Raw genomic sequence first — 19,233 nt, forward strand, 5'->3', positions numbered from 1 at the left:
CCTTCAGTGGACGGTCATGTGACTGCAAATATGTTATTAACATACTTCCGGTCACATTACGACTAGACATTTCAGACCTTGCTCAGTTTACTTACATTAAGCGAGCCTGTGCACGTCTAGTTGGCATGTGACCATATTGAATATTTTCCCTCCTTTTCAGATTATTTAAACCCCACATTGTTGCATTGATCTCTGTATGTAGGCTATCTTTGAAATAGAGTTTCGTACAAATTTGAAATGTGTAATAAAGCTACTATTACATTCTACTATGGCAAGAAACAATTTCTTTTCCAGCAGCAGTGCAGTCAACCTGAATTGCCCATATCATTTTACTCCTCACTTTGAGCTCTACATTGTCTTGATCACCAGAGCCCTAGTGGTTGATCATATATTTATTATCTATTCTGTGATATATGTTGCTTATGAAACAACCCCTTTAGCTAAGAATATTAGCCATTTTATTTTGATCCCTTAGATTTGGTGGCTTAAAGTTACATCACTATCTTGGCTGGAGACTCACGTTGTTCACCAACTTTTGGATGCAAACCAGAAATTACACCAAAAATATGTTTAAACTGAGAGTACTCATTAGAACTTGGTCAACAAAATCTGATGGTTTGAGCAGGGTCAGGTGGTTTTACAACACTTTCCTAACACCTGATCCTAGTCTCCTTCCAACCATAACTGATTCCATTCATTATCTATCACACTTGGAATCTTGAGTTGAAATGATTATTTCTGTAATTATTTAATCTAATCTTCATTGTCTTTTACAATGTTTCAAAATATTATACTTCGCATTAGACAGAGACAAGATCAATTAACAGATGATGCACTAATAAAACAAACCCAACAATATATTATTTTTAGGAGTGTGGCTTTAGGAGGTGCTGAAATATTAGTCGTATCTGGGCTTTCGTTCCTGAGGAGCATTAAAGATGCTCCTCAGTAGGTGAAGACCTTGGTACAGATTTTGCAAGGGAGCCCAGGAGATTAATTTTTTGTGTCTAATAATATTATTTAGCAGAAAGTTACATAATAAAGGATTATTCCTTTTCTTCTCTTTGTGTTCTTTAGTCCTTTAGTCCAAAGTCTTCTCATTCTCGACAACTTCTCCTTTGCGCCATTTCCTTGTTCTATATACGGAGAACTGTATTGTCACATCTCATGAGAAAAATCCAATGCAAATATAGTTTCTTATAAGATGATTTACCGTATGTATTTAATGTTAGAATGTGGCATACATTAATCAGAACATTCATTGTGCGCTACACTGATAATTCTGAGAAAAAGTTGAGATATTCTGTTCTACGAATGTGCAACTTTAGAAAGAGGAAGATGGTATTTTAAGCAGTTGTCTGGTTAGAACATCCTATTAGATATCACTTAGTCAATAGTTGGAGGGTAAGGACTCAGTAGAGAAGGGAGTAAATGATACAGACATTATTTCACTGTAAACTAGAATATTTTTTGAGGTTCTCATGAAGAGGCACAGTGCTTCATGGTTGCAGTCACTTAAAGTGGTAAAAGTAGAGACACAAAGCTTGGTGGTTACACTCACACTTTGTAGGCACAGTGACATGAAGACTACCTGGGATGATGTGGACCCATATGGTTGACAATGGACTAACGATGGTCTAAAGCACGATGGGAGGCTTAACTCCTTACCTACTTTTTTACCACATAATCTTCATATGAATATGTGGAGTTCCCAGCAGGAATCTTCAGTACATTTCACACAAAGTCATCTCTGTTAGTTATGTTTGCTAATGTGACTTTGAATAGAAGACTTCAAGACAAAGCACCATGGCAGCAAGATAAAGCATTGTAAGGGGGCACAGGTCAGCGCTGTCAGAGTTTAATATGATATGGTGGATCAGGAGAGGTCAGAGCTGGCAACTGAGAGTAAGACATGGCCAAAAATAGGCTTGAACAAAGCAACAGTAGTAGAATACAACTTAGCTTAATATTGAAACCTTATAGCTTATGCCCAAAACTACGCGCCGGGAATCTGGCCAATGCAGTATGTATAAGCATTCTGTTGTCTGTGAGTCATAGGGGGGCACAGCCGAACTCTGGAGGAATTTGTATCCATTCTGTCCTGCAGATTTCTATTTCCCAGGTCCATCACTTGCCAACAGGTAATATATCAGGCGACTCCATCCCCCAATTCCTCGCCTGAACTTTGGTTCCTAGCAGTTCAGTCTCGATTTCGTATATTGGCGTATTCCTGTTTTGTCTTTAAAAACACAGCATTTGTGATAAAAAAAAAGGTACATGCCATGACCAGAACGAACCAATCTATAAAACTGAAACATTACTTATTCTGTTCGATGAACACCGTAAAAATAATGGCACCCCAGTATGCAACCTTTCCATGGCTAAACTGTAGAATAAATTTTATCATCCTGCTCCAGCAAAGCCTCGGCCTATTTCCATTACATCAATGACATCTTTATAGTCTGGACTGAGTCTGAACAAGAGCTTAAAAAATTCCATGAAACATTCAACATCTTTCATTCCCCCATAAACTTGACATTGGACCACTGAAATACAGAAATTGACTTTCTGGAGACCACCATAACAATTCTAAATGGTTCAATCCAGACATCCATGTATCGGAAACCAAATGTCTTATTACAAAATCTGAGGAATCTACTCCAAAGACATTGAGGGCATCAGGTCTAGGACAATAAAACTTTCACACAACTTATCTAAGCTAATGAAAGATTCAATCTCTGAGCTCAGTTTGTTTGTTTTTTTAAATGTCCATCTATTATGTCATGTCTCTGATCTTTTTGTGCATATATTTGTGTTTCTTCAGATACTTTTTCATACCATGCCTGAGGAAGAGACCTAAATAGTCTTGAAACTTATTTTAAGTCCATACTTTCTGCAGCAAAACAAACCTACTTCTCATCTCTCATATCCTCCCTGTCTCACAACCCTAAACAGTTATTCAACACCTTAAATTCTCTCCTCCATCCTCCAGCGCTTCTTCCCTCTCCTCTCATCTCAGCCATACCTAATAGACCGGACATATTTTTATAACCCATTCATTGTTTCTCCAAACATAAGTCTCCACCAAACTCCACTGCACTCAAAAGCACTACACATACTGGCTGGTGATGAACTCATGCAGCCTTTATCTATCCCTCATCCCCTCAAGATGGCTGGACCATCTTTTTAAATAAGGCCCTGTACTTTGTGTCACCTCCACCTCATTGTAGATTGTAAGCTCTTACGAGCAGGGTCGTCATTATTTTTGCTTTAATTATTGTATTATCTTTAGCTATGTTACTTATGACTGTTGTGTATGAACCTCTGAATTGTAAAGCACTGGAGAATATGTTGGCACTATGTAAATAAAGATTATTATTATTCGGTGTCTTCCACTCACACACCACCTCCTCATCTCGCTCCCTGTTGGTATCCCCAAGGTTCAGTCCTAGGATCCGTTCATCTGCGACCTAGTCTCCCGGTACTCACCTGTATGCAACCTCCGATCCTCACAAGATCTCCTTCTCTACTCCCCTCTTATCTCCTCTTTCCACAATACATGATTTCTCCCGTGCATCTCCCCTACTCTGGAACTCTCTACCTCAACACATCAGACTGCCATCTACCGTGGATACCTTCAAAAAGAACCTGAAGATCCACCTCTTCCAACAAGCCGTCAACCTGCAGTAACTATCTCTCCACCATACTGCTGCACGATCAGCTCTACCCTCACCTACTGTATCCTCACCCATCCCTTGTAGACTGTGAGCCCTCGCGGGCAGGGTTCTCACTCCTCCTGTACCAGTCGCTGACTTGTATAGTTCAAAATTATTGTAATTGTTTGAGCTATGCATACCCCTTTCACATGTAACGTGCCATGGAATAAATGGCGTTATAATAATAATAATAATAATAACTTGGCTTGTAACATCACTTATTTTATTTTGTTAGTCATTAAAAGTTATCAAAACTATAAAATCATTATTTTGTTTCTCCCACTGAGAACAAGCAATCCCTCTTATTTGTAAAGTCTCAAAGGTGCTCACCAATTATTCTTCCGAATTCACATGTGGTTTCACCCACGCACTCCATGTCGCACTGACATGTTACTTTGTAAATTACCTATTTGGTGCACCAGTTAATGAATGACTTGATGTCAAGTTTCTCTTTAGTAATTGTGCCAGAAAATGTTTTCTCTGTGGTGACAAATAAACATGCAGCACAACCACTACGTCTATAACACCCCTTTATGTCTGATGTTAACCATGTAGTTTTGTTGGGAGGAATGTATTGGCTATGTACAAGTCTGTCGCTCAAAGATCTTCCTTGCTTCTATGTTATTAATGGACGTGAGCCAACAGACTCTCCGATATGTCTGTCAATTTGGACTTTAGACCAATGTTGTTGCCATGTTGACCCCATTTCAGAAGCAACATTATCAAAAGTGGTGATGGGAAAAAAATACCATCTTTTGTTTTTGGAGGGATAGGATTAAGTAACTGTAACCTCTCTCTCCTCATAGCCTCCTCATATGCCTTTTTCAAAATCATTTCTGGATGCCTGACTCCATAAAATGAGTCCTGAGTTTCTCCTGCTTCAAACTTCTTCCATTTAAGGATTATGGAGGCCAGTGTGCTCTTAGGAACCTTGAGTAATGCAGAAATTCTTTTGTAACCTTGGCCAGATCTGTGCCTTGCCACAATTCTGTCTCTGAGCTCCTTGGGCAGTTCCTTTGAGCTCATGATTCTCATTTGGTCTGACATGGACTGTGAGCAGTGAGGTCTTATATAGACAGGTGTGTGCCTTTCCAAATCAAGTCCTATCAGTTTAATTAAACACAGCTGGACTCCAATGAAGGAGTGGAACCATCTCAAGGAGGATCACAAGGAAATGGAAAGCATGTGACTTAAATATGAGTGTCTGAGCAAAGGTTCTGAATACTTATGACCATGTGATATTTCATCAGTTTTTCTTTTTTTAATAAATTTGCAATAATTTCTTCATTTCTTTTTTTTTTCAGTCAAGATGGGGTGCAGAGTGTACTTTAATGAGGAAAAAATAAACTTTTTAGAATTTACCAAATGGCTGCAATGAAACAAAAAGTACTGCACATGTGCAGAACAGTACTCTGCTCTGCCTCCGGCAGGTCAGAAAGGAGTGCACCTGCATAAGATCGCAAAGGGTGACACTGTGTGGATGATGTAAGACGAGTCATCAACATAAAGCAGAAAAGGACAGCATTGCAAGAAGAGAGGAGGTGCCTGCTGAAGAACAGCAACGCTCATCGGACTAAACTGTGCCGCAGGTGAGTATAATAAAAGGTCTTTTTTGCCTTGCAGGGCAAATTAGAGTCATATATACAGCATTATAGAATACTGTCACATGGGCTGAAAGGTGGTGGTTGTAGGATCTATGGAATATATAGTCTCAACATAGTTCATCTGCTTTGTCCCACCATAATTTTTCTATAAACATTTTTGAACCGGCAGCGTTGATATTCTCTCCTTTTGGTCAATGAGGGTATTGCTGGGAATAATAGTCTTGGAACAGCTGGTTAAAGCCTCGTTGAGATGGCCAATTATTATGGTCCAAGTATGGACCATGATAAATGGAGTAACTGTGGGTGTCCTGACCTAAACTTCACCGTCTATTATACGCCTATGACATGAAATTAGCATTTATATGTGGTTGACAGCACTGAAGTCCAGTGATTTGCAGTATTCTTTTGTAGCACAGCAATTCCAGCTTTGGATCCGACCAAGAACAATGTTCTCATTGTGTTTGGTTGCATTAACTTCTTACTGCATCTTAAAGTTGTGGTAGACATCATTTTTTTGCCCTTTCAATTCCTAAAAAATAAAATAATCATTTATATATATATTTTTTTTTTACCTGAACGCAGTGAACAATATCCAACTTTATGGCACTTTAAAAATTAGGAACTAAAGTGAGATAGCATTACCCACCCCTCTAATCACACATCCTCATTGATTCCATCAATGTCACAAAAGATGAAAAAAAATATTTAGAAAAACCTGCGGTTTAGGCTTTTCTGTCTCTGACCGAGAGGCAGCCGTCTGCAGCAGAAACCTCCCACTCTACTAATAATGATATTACATGTTAAGTCACCCCTCTTCATTACTTGTTTTATCCACCAGATATGTAAATGTGCTTTGGTTTTTAATGTTGATTTCGGTCACAATAACCAGGTCATTGTCAGAGGTTGTGTAGTAATCATTTTGCCCACTGGGAGGAGCTATTTTCTCATTCATCAGGTTAGGAAAGGCCGGAGAATCACCCATGGTGTGGGCAGAGGCCAGCATGATGATTGGTTGGAAGGAAGATGGAGTTATCACTAAATGATGCTGGAAGCAAGGGGTTAAAAAAGTAATCATAGTGGCTGGGGTTTTACATTATCCCGCTCCCAGGGCAGTTAGCAGTCCTGCCCTCCCTTATTTTGCAAGATGTTTAGGAATGGGGCTTCATGGGGCAACTTTCGGATCATGGTGGCTAATGGCGGCTGGAGGGTCCTTAAAGTTGGTTCTAAATTGGTCCGGGGGATGCATTAGGACATGTGTTCCTCAATTGGTAAAAGGTTGTCTTTGGTCTGGTGGTTTTAGGGGGGAATTAAGACAATGGAATGTCTGGTTCTCAGAAGTTTTGAGACAAACCCATTTTTGGTTATGGTGCTCCCGAGCCAGTGGGGTAACGGCTGGGAGTAATTATGATTTATGGTTGTGCTTTTTCATAATCTTCAGATTTTGGTATCCTCAAGGAACTTACCAATCCTATTATTGAACGTTTTGAATTTAATTATCTGTTTGTTTAAGTAAAGGCTGCTGTGGCCAGAATATCCAAACTACGTGTCATGTCATAATTGGGGTATTGGTTGGATGGAAGTTGGCGAGAAAGTTTATGAAGGGAGGGGATATAGGCATTACACCGGACTGATCAACAATGTGAAAGTTAAGGAAAAAAGGCAAATAAGTAGTAGATGATTGCAAGCTGTTTCTTATACAGCTTACAAGTGCATCTCTGAAGATGGACCAGATCTCTGGATCAGATCAGCTTCATTGTTCGATTGCAGAACAGTAGCATCAGAGAGAGCTCAGTTCAGACCAGTGGTGCAGCCATGCCGCTGGTCCGATCTGTAAATCTTTAGGGGTGGACCAACCCCGAGCAATCGGAAGCCAGGAGGAAGTGGAGGATGTGCTCCTGAAGACTGAAGATTAGACGAGACTTTAGAAGTGTTGAGCCACCCCCGTAGTGTTCGAGTTCGGTTCGGTTCGTCGAACACCCGTGTGTTCGTCGAACTGTTCGTCGAACACCTTGGAACACTGTTAAAACCAATGGCAGGCAAACAAAAACACATAGAAACACATAGAAAACACCTTCAAAGGTGTCCAAAAGCTGACAAACTGCTCAGAAGACATAACTAACACATGGAAAAGTGACATGTACATATAGTCATGCGAAAAGAAAAGAGGTGGAGGAGTAAAAGGAGGGGGAGACACAGATATAGGCATGTCATGTCCTTCTAAAATCCAAAAAGTGAGAAGCCGACACGGCCAGTCCGTTCCTGCCCGTGCCACCTCTGTGTCGCCGGGTTTGTGCCAGAGCCGCGGTGGACCCTGACGGCCAGCCCCCCTCTCCCAATACTGGTGCCTGTCCGCTGGTGGGTCGAGCAAGACCCCTGTGGTGGAGGCAGCTCTAAGCTTTTTAATTTAAATTGTCTCTCTAATTTGAATGAATACACTTTAAATCCTTTTACAAGGATCTATTGGAGGGCAAGTCTCATGCCAGCAGCCGCGTAATTCCAGCTCCAGTAGCGTACACTAAAGCTGCTGCAGTTAAAAAGCTTTTATACTACTACGCACAAAGTATTTCCTGGGCTAGATGCAGTTAAACATTTGTAATTAGATACTCTCGATGGATGCTGAGAAAGCATTCCATAGAGTCTCCTGGCACGCCATATATTATTCTCTTAAAAAGCTTGGGGTAGGGGTCTAGGGGACCCTTTTATAGCCAAAATCACGGCCCTGTATCGCAATACGTCACCTAGTCTGAAGATAAATGGAACTGTAGCACCCTGAGGGCTCGGTTGCTACAGAGGTATTGCACCTCACCCAGCGGTGTGATATCTCACTCTCAGGTAAGGATGGAGTGTGGATCAGGACCCGACACCTGCATGCATTACACAACATTGCCGTGGGGCAGGGCGACCAATATGCCCCTGAGATGGGCACGACAGTCCCTGTCCCTGGCTGTAGTGGGGGGAGGGAACACTGAGGAAGGGGAACCCTGTAGTGCAGGAGCAGGGAGGAAGCAGTTCCTGGGTGCATTGAGAAGGGAGTATAAAAGATGGGCACCATCTTAGTTCAGTGCAGAGAAGTCTGAGCAGAAGTGACAGGGAGCAGGGGCTCTGCATGAGCACTGCTCCGGAGGCGGGCCTAGTAACAGAGGCCCAGGCCTGGAAGAGGGAGAAGGAAGGAAGAGGAGTGGAGAAGGCTCCAGGAACGAGGAACGAAAGGATCCCAGGGGTGCGGACGGGCGAGTCGCCACAGCATGCCCGAATCCACCTGCGTGGAGGGGTCAGACCAAAGGGGGAGACCGGTCCCCAAAACTAGTGGAGGCGGGAAACTACCCTCAGCTAGAAACCAGAGGCTGTGACATTTTATGTGGCGCAGCCCCTCGCTACACCCGCTAGGAAGGCACCACATAGGGTCAGGGAAACTGGCGCCAAGTTTACCAAGAGGAGGCCTGAGGCAGCCGGACAGAAGGGTTGGTAAGAAAGGCCAGACAAAGGACACACAAAGGGGGTCCTGTGAAGCGCTACAAAGTTATCTGGGAGTTGTCTGAGCCCCTCACCTGGTGAGCACAGTACGACGTGGGCAGCCGTTACCCGCACAAGTGGTCTGGATAATAAGAACTGTGAGTAAAGGCCCTGGACTGCATCACTGACTCCGTGTCATTACTGCTGCTGCCCTGCACCATCACCCCCATCCTCCGCATACACTGCCCTGAGGCTATACTCCTCCCGTGGGGAGTTATGCTATGCTCTGCTGCACCCACAACACCAGCCTCAGCGGTCTGCCTGCAGCGGCGGTTCACTCTGACCGCAATCCACGGGTGGCATAGTCGGACGTTTAAACATCAAAACCACATAAATAGTTCAACCACTGGTTTAACCGCCCTGAGCCACGGAACCGGGTCGCCGCCACGGAGACTACAACCACCAGCATCCACCAAAAAGGGTCCGGCTCTGGGTGTCCCAAGGCCCAGGGGGCGCGTCAGAACATTTTCATCACCTTTCATAATCACCAATGGGACAAGGCAGGGATGTCCTCTGTCCCCTCTCTTATACATCCTAGTGACGGAGCACCGGCTCTCATCAATTCGCCATAACCCCAATATTAGGTGGATTGAGGTGGGAGGCACCGAGCACAAGTGCTCTCTATTTGCTGATGATGTCCTAATATATATCACTCAATCACATATATCCATCCCTGCTGTTATGGCTGAAATAGATCACTTTGTTACATGGTCAAATTTTAAAATCAATGCAGCGAAGACTGAGGCCCTCGATGTCTCCCTCCCCAAATCCATACAGGATTCCATCCAGTCCAACTTTCCCTTTGCCTGGCCCTCACAGGGTTATCAAATACTTAGGAATTTATATTCATAGAGACTTCTCCCGTCTATGTTATCTTAATTTTGGGCCCTTTATTGAACAACTCCATACAGACCACGGTTGGCAAGTTAGAACTGTAAGATTCACTACGTGAACCACTGGTGTTTTGTGGGAAAGCACATGTACACTATGTTCCAAATTATTATGTAAAAAGTGTTTAGGAGTGATAAGAGAAGAATTTTTTTGTTTGTCAGTTAAACTCATTGATGGTGATGTGTGTCAGGGCTCTTTATATCACTGTAAGCAATTGCAGACACCTGTGCTAATTAGTTTGGCAGGTGTGTCCAATGAAAGGCAAGACTACTTAAGAAGGCTGTCCCACATTATTAAGCAGCCTACATTTTCTGCCATAATGGGAAAGAAAAAGGATGTGTCGGCTGCTGAGAAGCAAGAAATTGTGCGATGATCAGGATGAAGTGTCTTGGCAATCAAGAAGTATGTAGCTGATTCACAGTACACACATGTGCATGCTGATAAGGGCAAATTGAGGACTCTTTCCTACAGGCAATTACATCAGGTTAAAAGAACAGCGGCAAAAAAGCCTTGTCATAGCAGCAGACAAGTTTTTGAAGCTGCTGGTGCCTCCAACGTCCCCCGATCAACAAGATGCAGGGTCCTTCAGAAGTTTGCAGCTGTGCGTACGCCATCCTGTCGACCAACTCTATCCACTGCACACAAGCAGAAACGGCTCCAGTGGGCCAAAAAATACATGAAGACTGATTTCAAAACTGTTTTGTTCACGGATGAGTGCCGTGCAACGCTCGATGGTCCAGATGGAAGGAGTGGAGGATGGCTGGTTGATGGATACCCCACGCAAACACGGCTACAGCGCCAACAAGGAGGAGGTGGAGTAATGTTTTGGGCTGGAATCATGGGGAGAGAGATTGTCGGCCCCTTTAGGATCCCTGAAGGGGTAAAGATGAACTCCATAATGTATGTGGAGTTTCTCAAACAGCACTTTCTGCCATGGTTCAAGAAGAAGAACCGTGTATTCCACAGCAAGATCATTTTCATGCATGATAATGCACCATCTCATGCTGCACATAACACATCTGCATCTCTGGCTGATATGGGCATAAAAGGGGACAAACTTATGGTGTGACCCCCATGCTCCCCTGACCTCTACCCCATTCAGAACCTCTGGAGCATCATCCAAAGGATTGTCTATGATGGCGGGAGGCAGTTCACATCTAAGCAACAGCTCTGGGAGGGTATTCTGTCCTCATGCAAAACAATTGAAGCAGACACCATCCAAAACCTGATAAATTCAATGGACAGAAGCTCCTTTCGAACAAGGGGTCCCATGTGCAAATGTAACATCACCTAGAATAAAGTTTTGAGTTGAAAACTGTTTGATTTCAGTTTCTAATAACCTGCTAATGCTTATAATTTAAAAAATGACAATTTTTTTGGTCTTTATTAAAATGAAAAGGTTGATCGAAGAGTGTGGGGGATCTAAGAGTGTGGCAACCCAGTAGTCAGGATTACTTCGAATTCTGACAATCTGAGGGTCATGTTGCAGGTAGTGCAGCAAGAAGGCACTTATGTGTCTTGCGCATCTCGGAGCCCCAAAATTATTTTCCGGGCAAGATGCAGCTAAAAATTATTATTAATTTTAAATCTGGTGGAGCTTAGTATAGATGGCCTAATAGAATCAGTTCTGCACACTGCTACAAAGCCCAAATTATTTTCCAGCCAAGATACAGATAAACATGATTAGTAATTTTAAATCTGGTGGAGCTTAGTATAGATGGCCTAATAGAATCAGTACTGCACACTGCTACAAAGCCCAAATTATTTTCCAGCCAAGATACAGATAAACATGATTAGTAATTTGAAAGCTTAAAACGGTTGGTGAGGTGATTTTAACCAATCATCAAGCTTTTACTCTCCCCAGGATGACACAGGGGTAGAAAAGTCATTTCGGATCCATGATTTGTTCATCTTTATGAACGTGAGTCCGTCTACATTATCAGTGGAGAGCCGCGTGCGCTTATCTGTCAGCACACTGTAGTGAGCTGGCCGGCTCTGGCTGTTCTGTGATAATTGATATAGAGCCTGTTACAGAAGTGATTACACAGGATGATGTTGTCACCTTGTGGCCAGAGGTTGCACCTGCGCACGGTGTGATGACAGAGAAAAAGACTGAGCCTCCTGTGTCCCACCCTAGAGAGTCACATGACCAAAGTGGGAAGCAGGAAAAAGCGCGCGAAGAGTCTGCTGTGGTCTGTGAAAAGAGCCAGGACAGTGTGCAGGCTCTCGTGTGTGGCGCAGGAGAGACTCTCAACATGATTTCTTCTATCTGACACCATATCCTCGGAGCCTTCCCCAGCTTCTGCACTGCTGAAGGATTCAGCTGTAACACTCCCTGCTACTGGAGTGTGGACTACATAAGGGGACCCACCAGAGCTTCTATCCGGATCAGAGAGACTGTAAGTGGGACCTCTGGTGAGAGGCCGAAGTACCCCTTCCGTTCTTTCCGCAAATTCTGCTGTTCCTGTTTTTTTTCCGGCTGGGACACCCTCTTGCAAAGACAGACAGGCCTGTGACGGGGACACATCCTTCTGGAGTAAAGGAATGGTAACGTGTGAGTAGGGACAGTGAGGGTCAGCTTATCAGTACACGTTATTACTGTGCATATTTACGGTTGTCATTTATTGTTTTTCTTTGCTGTGTTAAAAATGTATACGAGTAAAGATACGGTTATCAAGATAGAGTCTGTGTGTGGGGATCTTGCTGGGCCAGATCATAGATACCAATGCGCGGCCTTACCCGCGGTCACTTCAACACCACCAGCAGCGCTGAACACACGTTCAGACAGAACGCTGGCTGCGGGGCATGACAAGATCTCCAAGGCGTAAGTGGCTAGCTCCGGCCATTTATCCAGATTGGAAGCCCAAAAAGAGCAAGGGTCCAGTGACACAGTCATGGCTTCAATGTTTACTTGGAGATACTCCTGTACCATTGTCTCTAGGCGTTGACTATGTGTCAGACTTCTTGTCTCCTGTGGCCTTGCAAAGGATGGGCTAAAAAAGTGGTGAAATGATTCCGCAAAATTGATGTTATCAGCAGATAATGTGTTTCTGTTACGGTTTGAGTGCTGAACACTCGACGGTCCCACGGTTGGCAAGTTGGAACTGTGAGATTCACTACGTGCACCACTGGTGTTTTGTGGAAAAGCACATGTAAGATTCTGCAACAGTCTCTGCTGATACTCCTGCATGAGTGCATCCCTTTCTATGGCAGGAATAATTTCTGCAAATTTACTTTTCTACTGGGGATCTAACAGTGTGGCAACCCAGTAGTCAGGATTATTTCTAATTCTCACAATTCGAGGGTCATGTTGCAGGTAGTGCAACAAGAAGGCACTCATGTCTTGCGCATCCAGGAGCACCAAGTCCCTGTTATGTTGGTGGCGAGGTAACAATCATTCTTCCTTCCTTTGTCCTCTCCACCGAATCTCGCACAACAGAAATGTGATCAAGGTCTCCCTCATCTGATGAGTCTTCCATCAGTTCGTCCTCCACTTCTTCCTGGGGTCCTGCACCTTCCTCACTAGTTTGGCTGCTACCATGCACCCTGGTAAAACCATCTCCCCCACCCTCACATGCCTGCCGCCTTGGTGCTGCCGACCGTCTGGACCTTGCAGATGTTAGCCCTTCCGCATACAACTCCTCCTCCTCTACTTCCTCCACCTCCTCTTGTGCCACCACCTGACTCCGAATTCTGTTTAACATGTGCTCCAGCATGTAAACCACTGGAATAGTCATGCTGATAATGGCATCGTCAGCACTAAACATCTACGTCGCCATTTCAAAACTGTGCAGAAGGGTGCATAGGTCCCTGTTCTGAGACCACTCCTCCAGCGTGATTTGCCCCACCTCTGAATCTCGTTGGCCCAGGCTGTACGTCAGAACGTACTGCACCAGGGCTTGTCGGTGCTGCCACAGTCGCTGCAACATGTGCAGAGTTGAATTCCACCGGGTAGGCACATCGCATTTTAGCCGGTGAAGTGGCAGGCCCAACGACTTCTGTAGAGATGTAAGTCGCTGAGCTGCGGGATGCGAAAGGCGGAAGTGAGCACACAGCACCGTGGCCTCTGCAGAAGGCCATCTAGTCCGGGATAGTGGGCTAAAAATTGCTGGACAACCAGGTTCAACACGTGAGCCATACAAGGCACGTGTGTGACATTGCCCCGGCGAAGGGCCGCACCCAGGTTTGCAGCATTGTCGCACACGGCCTTCCCTGGTTTCAGGTCCAGTGGAGACAACCATTCATGAAATTGGTTCTCCAGAGCTGACCACAACTCCTCAGCTGTGTGACCCACATTTCCCAGACATTTCAAAGTAAAAACCACCTGATGACGTTGAGCCCTACTGCCAGCATAGTAAGGAGGTGTGCAGGATCCCTTCTGCGCAGTTAGAAAGCTTGTGGCATGACCAGACAGGCTTTGGGTGCAGGTGGAGGACCGAGAGGAGGTTGAGGAGGCAGAAGCAGTGGAGGAACTTTGAGATAAAGAGGATTGACGCACAACTCGTGGGGACGGCAAGACTTGGACAGCAGCCCCTTGTCCTGCTGTCACCATAGTTACCCAGTGCCCAGTCAGCGACATGTAACGCCCCTGTCCATGCCTACTCGTCCAAGTGTCTGTGGTGAAATGCACCCTGTCACACACAGAGTTTCTCAAAGAAGCGGTGATGTTGTGTGTGACATGCTGGTGGAGCGCAGGCACACCTTTCTTTGAGAAGTAGTGCCGACTGGGCATCTGGTACTGGGGCACTGCGACGGACATAAGGTCTCGAAAATCCTCTGTGTCCTCCAGGCGGAAAGGCAGCATTTTTGTAGCCAAGAGCTTGCAGATGGTGAAATTCAACCTCTTAGCTTTCTCATGGTTAGGAGGAAATGGTCTTTTACTTGTCCACATCTGAGGGACCGAGGGCTGGCTGTTGTGCTTAGACGGGGTTGAGAAGGGTGTCCCCGGCAAACTGCCGGTCTGTGAGGAAGATGCAGGCGGACATGTTAGGTTGCCTTGATCCAAAGGTGGTGCTATCGATGTCGGACAGCGCTCAACACCAGCTGGTGTTACCACCTCCAAAGAAAATGATGACCTGCCAATCACGCTGCCTGTTGCAGGTAAAGAGGTGGCAGGTCTGCATCCCAAAACAGGTGTGACTGCTGTCCCCCCCAGTCACAGAGGATGAAGAGGCCGCGGATGCACAAGATGTGGCAGAAGGCGGTTGGCCTGGCCGGCTAGGCCGCATTGTAGCACAGTGAGCTTCCCACTGCAACTTATGCTTCATGTCCATGTGCCGGTTCATGCATGAAGTACTCAAACTATGTATTTTTTGGCCTCTACTTCGCTTTTGCTGACAAATGTTACAGATAACACGAGTTGGGTCATCTTTATCGATCTGAAAAAATGCCCAGGCTATGCAAGGCTTAGCACTCATGCGACCTGAAGAGCCACCACGATTTGTGGTGAGAGGCAGAGTTGTGTTTGAGGATGCAGTTGTTGATGTGCTTCCAGTACTACGTCTCTGTCCAGGAAGACGCAACCTGACCTCGTCGTCACTAGCATCCTCCTCCACCTCCTCTGCTGACCTCATCTCTTGGCTGACTGTGGGTTGACAGTAAGTAGGATCTCCAACCTCATCATCATCACCCTGTGTGTTATCACACCCGTCGTCCTCAGAGCCAACCTGTTCCTGCCCTGACAAAAAACTAAAGTTGTCGCTCCAATCAGGTATTTGAGTCTCATCATCGTCTTCCTCATTGTGTCCACCAACAGGAGTTACAGTTTGGGAATGAGGGTCTACATTATGGTCAGAACCTTCTGCGTCTGGTCCTGCATCCGACTCATAAAGATTCTGGGCATCAGTGCAGATCATTTCCTCGTCTGGATTCACAGAAGCGCTGGAGCCGACCTCTGATTCCCAGGCTATAGTATGAGTAAACAGCTCTGCAGACTCAACCATCTGTTCTTCCTCATACTCAGACGGGCAGCTGGAGATTTTGGAGCTGTGAGGAAGCAAGTGCGATTGGGGTGACACCTCTGAGGACTGGAGTATTTGTGATGTTGAAGTTGATGTGGAGGAGAGCCCACTTAAAGGAGCACTTGATATCCGTTGAAGCACCTGCTGTTTTTGTGCCTCATCTGGAATTTTTAGCAATTGGCGTGGCCGTAAGAAGGGATCTTATCACATTGTCCGCTAAAATAAGTAGACATTTTAGTTTGGCTTGGAGATGGTCTTTCTTCTGCAGATGTAGCTGTTGCTTTAACACCTACCCCACGGACACAACCTTTTTTTCCCCTCCCAACACGCCTATTCCTCTTTCCAACAGCAGCAGGCCTTTTTCCACTCATTTTGGTGGTTAACTAATTCACAACTCTGGAGTTGTTTGCACAAAAAAATAATGGATGGGAACCGAGCAGAGCTGAGTGGCCAAACTGTGGTATTAGGCCAAAACTATTGGCTGGGTTAGATGAAGAAAAAAATTATATTCAATTTGCAACCTGATGGAGGTCAGTATAGATGGATTATAGACCAAGCCCCACACACTGCTAGAAGCCCAAATATTTTTTCACAGCTAGATGCAGATAAAAATTATTTTTAATTTGCAACCTGATGGAGGTCAGTATAGATGGACTAATAGACCAAGTCCCACACACAGCTAGAAGGCCAAATATTTTTTCAGAGGTAGATGCAGAAAAAAATTAAATTAAATTTGCAACCTGGTGGAGGTCAGTATAGATGGACTAATAGAACAAGTCCCACACACTGTTAGAAGCCCAAATATTTTTTCAGAGCTAGATGCAGAAAAAAATTATATTCAATTTGCAACCTGGTGGAGGTCAGTATAGATGGACTAATAGAACAAGTCCCACACACTGCTACAAGCCCAAATATTTTTTCAGAGCTAGCTGCAGATAAAAATTATTTTTAATTTGCAACCTGATGGAGGTCAGTATAGATGGACTAATAGACCAAGTCCCACACACTGCTAGAAGCCCAAATATTTTTTCAGAGCTAGATGCATAAAAAAATTATATTCAATTTGCAACCTGATGGAGGTCAGTATAAATGGACTATTAGACCAAGTCCCACACACTTCTAGAAGCCCAAATATTTTTTCAGAGCTAGATGCAGAAAAAAATTTTTTTTAACTTGCAACCTGATGGAGGTCAGTATAGATGGACTAATAGAACAAGTCCCACACACTGCTAGAAGCCCAAATATTTTTTCAGAGCTATATGCAGATAAAAATTATTTTTAATTTGCAACCTGATGGAGGTCAGTATAGATGGACTAATAGACCAAGTCCCACACACAGCTAGAAGCCCGAATATTTTTTCAAAGCTAGATGCAGATAAAAATTATTTTTAATTTGCAACCTGATGGAGGTCAGTATAGATGGACTAATAGACCAAGTCCCACACACTGCTAGAAGCCCAAATATTGTTTCAGAGCTAGATGTAGATAAAAATTATTTTTAATTTGCAACCTGATGGAGGTCAGTATAGATGGACTAATAGACCAAGTCCCACACACTGCTAGAAGCCCAAATATTTTTTCAGAGCTAGATGAAGATAAAAATTATTTTTAATTTGCAACCTGATGGAGGTCAGTATAGATGGACTAATAGACCAAGTCCCACACACTGCTAGAAGCCCAAATATTTTTTTAGAGCTAGATGCAGATAAAATTATTTTTAATTTGCAACCTGATGGAGGTCAGTATAGATGGACTAATAGACCAAGTCCCACACACTGCTGGAAGCCCAAATATTTTTTCAGAGCTAGATGCAGATAAAATTATATTCAATTTGCAACCTGGTGGAGGTCAGTATAGATGGACTAATAGAACAAGTCCCACACACTGCTAGAAGCCCAAATATTTTTTCAGAGCTAGATGCAGAAAAAAATTATATTCAATTTGCAACCTGATGGAGGTCAGTATAGATGGACTAATAGAATGATGCTATGCCCAAAATGTTTTACTTCACTAGGTGCAGTAAAAAAATTGGTATTCTATACACAGGTGGTGTAGCTTGCAACACAGATAGGCTACTCCACTGACTAACACACTCTGCAATAGGCCAAAAAGGATTTGCTTTGCTAGATTTAGCCAAATGCTGTGAAAAAATCTTGCACAGCACTGGCACAGACCTGCCTTGCAAAAACTGATAGGAACTGATGTAACTTAGTCCTGAAAAGGACTGCAATTACAATTAGTCTTTACTCCCAACCTATCTATTTAAGAGCACAGACCTGCCTAATAAAAGTCATAGGAAATGCTGTAACCTTGTCCTTAAAAGGACTGCAATCACAACTATTCCCTACTCCCAAGCTATCTGTAGATTTGTGCGAAAATTGGCTTGAAATTAACAAGGTATAGCGCTCACAGCAACAGCGGTGCCGTCTAACACGCAGCTGCAGCAATGAGAAAATGGTGGCGACGGGGAAAATTGCTGGGTCTTATAGGGCAAGGACATGTGACATACACAGCCAATGACACATGCCCTTGCTTGTGTGAAAAAAGGCAGTTCGCTCCGTGTGTGCACAGCTGATAGGCTGACAGATTGCACCTCCCCACTGTAAATGCGGGAAAGAGAAAAAAAAATGGAGATCTTCATTATTCCTGCAGAGATCCATCCCCTGCCCATCCCCCCGCCCCGCTGTACACTCAAACTGCGTATTAACATTAATTTTCAGCATTACTGAGAAAAAATCCAGTTATGATTTTGGTGCACGAACAGTTATCGAACATAACCTCGAACAGCCGAATTTTTTTCAAATTGTCCGTGTTCGCCGAACGGCTCGAACACCGCCCAAAACAGCTCGAATTTGAGATTGGCGAACAGTTCGAGTCGAACAACGCTCATCTCTAGACATTAGGTTGTGTAGTAATTATTTGGTTTTGGGAAACATAATTTATAATAAATAATTAATCCTCCTATATACTTTCCGTACTGGCGGCAGAGCTTTAGTATCCAAAGAAAAGAGATAGAAGAGAAAACTAATAGAGATTCTGTCCCATAAACAGCTTGTACCTGGTATGTGGATTCTGTTCCTTGTGTTCCAGGGGCAGGAGATCGCTCTGCTAACAAAACAGAGAATATTTTAGTCGTACGTCCATGCAGCACATTTTCATAAATATTCTGTGGATAATCATATTCTAATTATTATTACATAAATAGTTTATTCCAATCTAACTAAACCTCCTCAGAAGTTTATAACTTCATATTTTCTCTGCAATGAAGGCTATAGGAAATTTGTAGTATTACTAGAGAAGTGCGAATGTGTTCAAGGTGAATCAAGTTCACTTTGAATTTTACAAAAGATTGGATTTTCAAGAACTTGAATTTTTGCCCAGAACATGAATTTTTTTTATATATATAGGATTACATGAATCAAACAAAATGCCAGCCCACCTGTAAACCATTTTGCTTGATTTTATTTAGAGCTGAGTAGGGGGTCACAAAATAAAAAATACAAAACTGATCATTGTTCCTCACATGTCCTGGAAAGAAATAAACTGATG

The 19,233-nt window shown here is 43.8% G+C and overlaps 1 protein-coding gene across 5 annotated transcripts in view; it reads right to left on the minus strand.

Annotated features, from left to right (window-relative positions):
* Positions 1-5,026: 5,026 nt before the first annotated feature.
* The window catches only part of LOC141171999 (sialic acid-binding Ig-like lectin 14), a 123,552-nt gene continuing 109,345 nt past the window's right edge, over positions 5,027-19,233 (minus strand). For 2 of the 5 annotated variants that reach the window (XM_073655759.1, XM_073655757.1), the window contains 3 exons: positions 18,743-18,792; positions 12,096-12,255; positions 5,027-5,849 (listed from right to left, as the gene is read on the minus strand). In XM_073655759.1, coding sequence (XP_073511860.1) covers positions 5,827-5,849; positions 12,096-12,255; positions 18,743-18,792 — 233 coding nt within the window. In that variant the 3' untranslated portion in view covers positions 5,027-5,826. The remainder of the gene's footprint in view (positions 5,850-12,095; positions 12,256-18,742; positions 18,793-19,233) is intronic. The other 3 variants (XM_073655758.1, XM_073655761.1, XM_073655760.1) reach the window with 3 other exon arrangements.

This window comes from Phyllobates terribilis, unplaced genomic scaffold (assembly GCF_046119375.1).
Source record: "Phyllobates terribilis strain yellow unplaced genomic scaffold, ASM4611937v1 Scaffold_12__6_contigs__length_324123572, whole genome shotgun sequence".
Lineage (NCBI taxonomy): Eukaryota > Metazoa > Chordata > Amphibia > Anura > Dendrobatidae > Phyllobates > Phyllobates terribilis.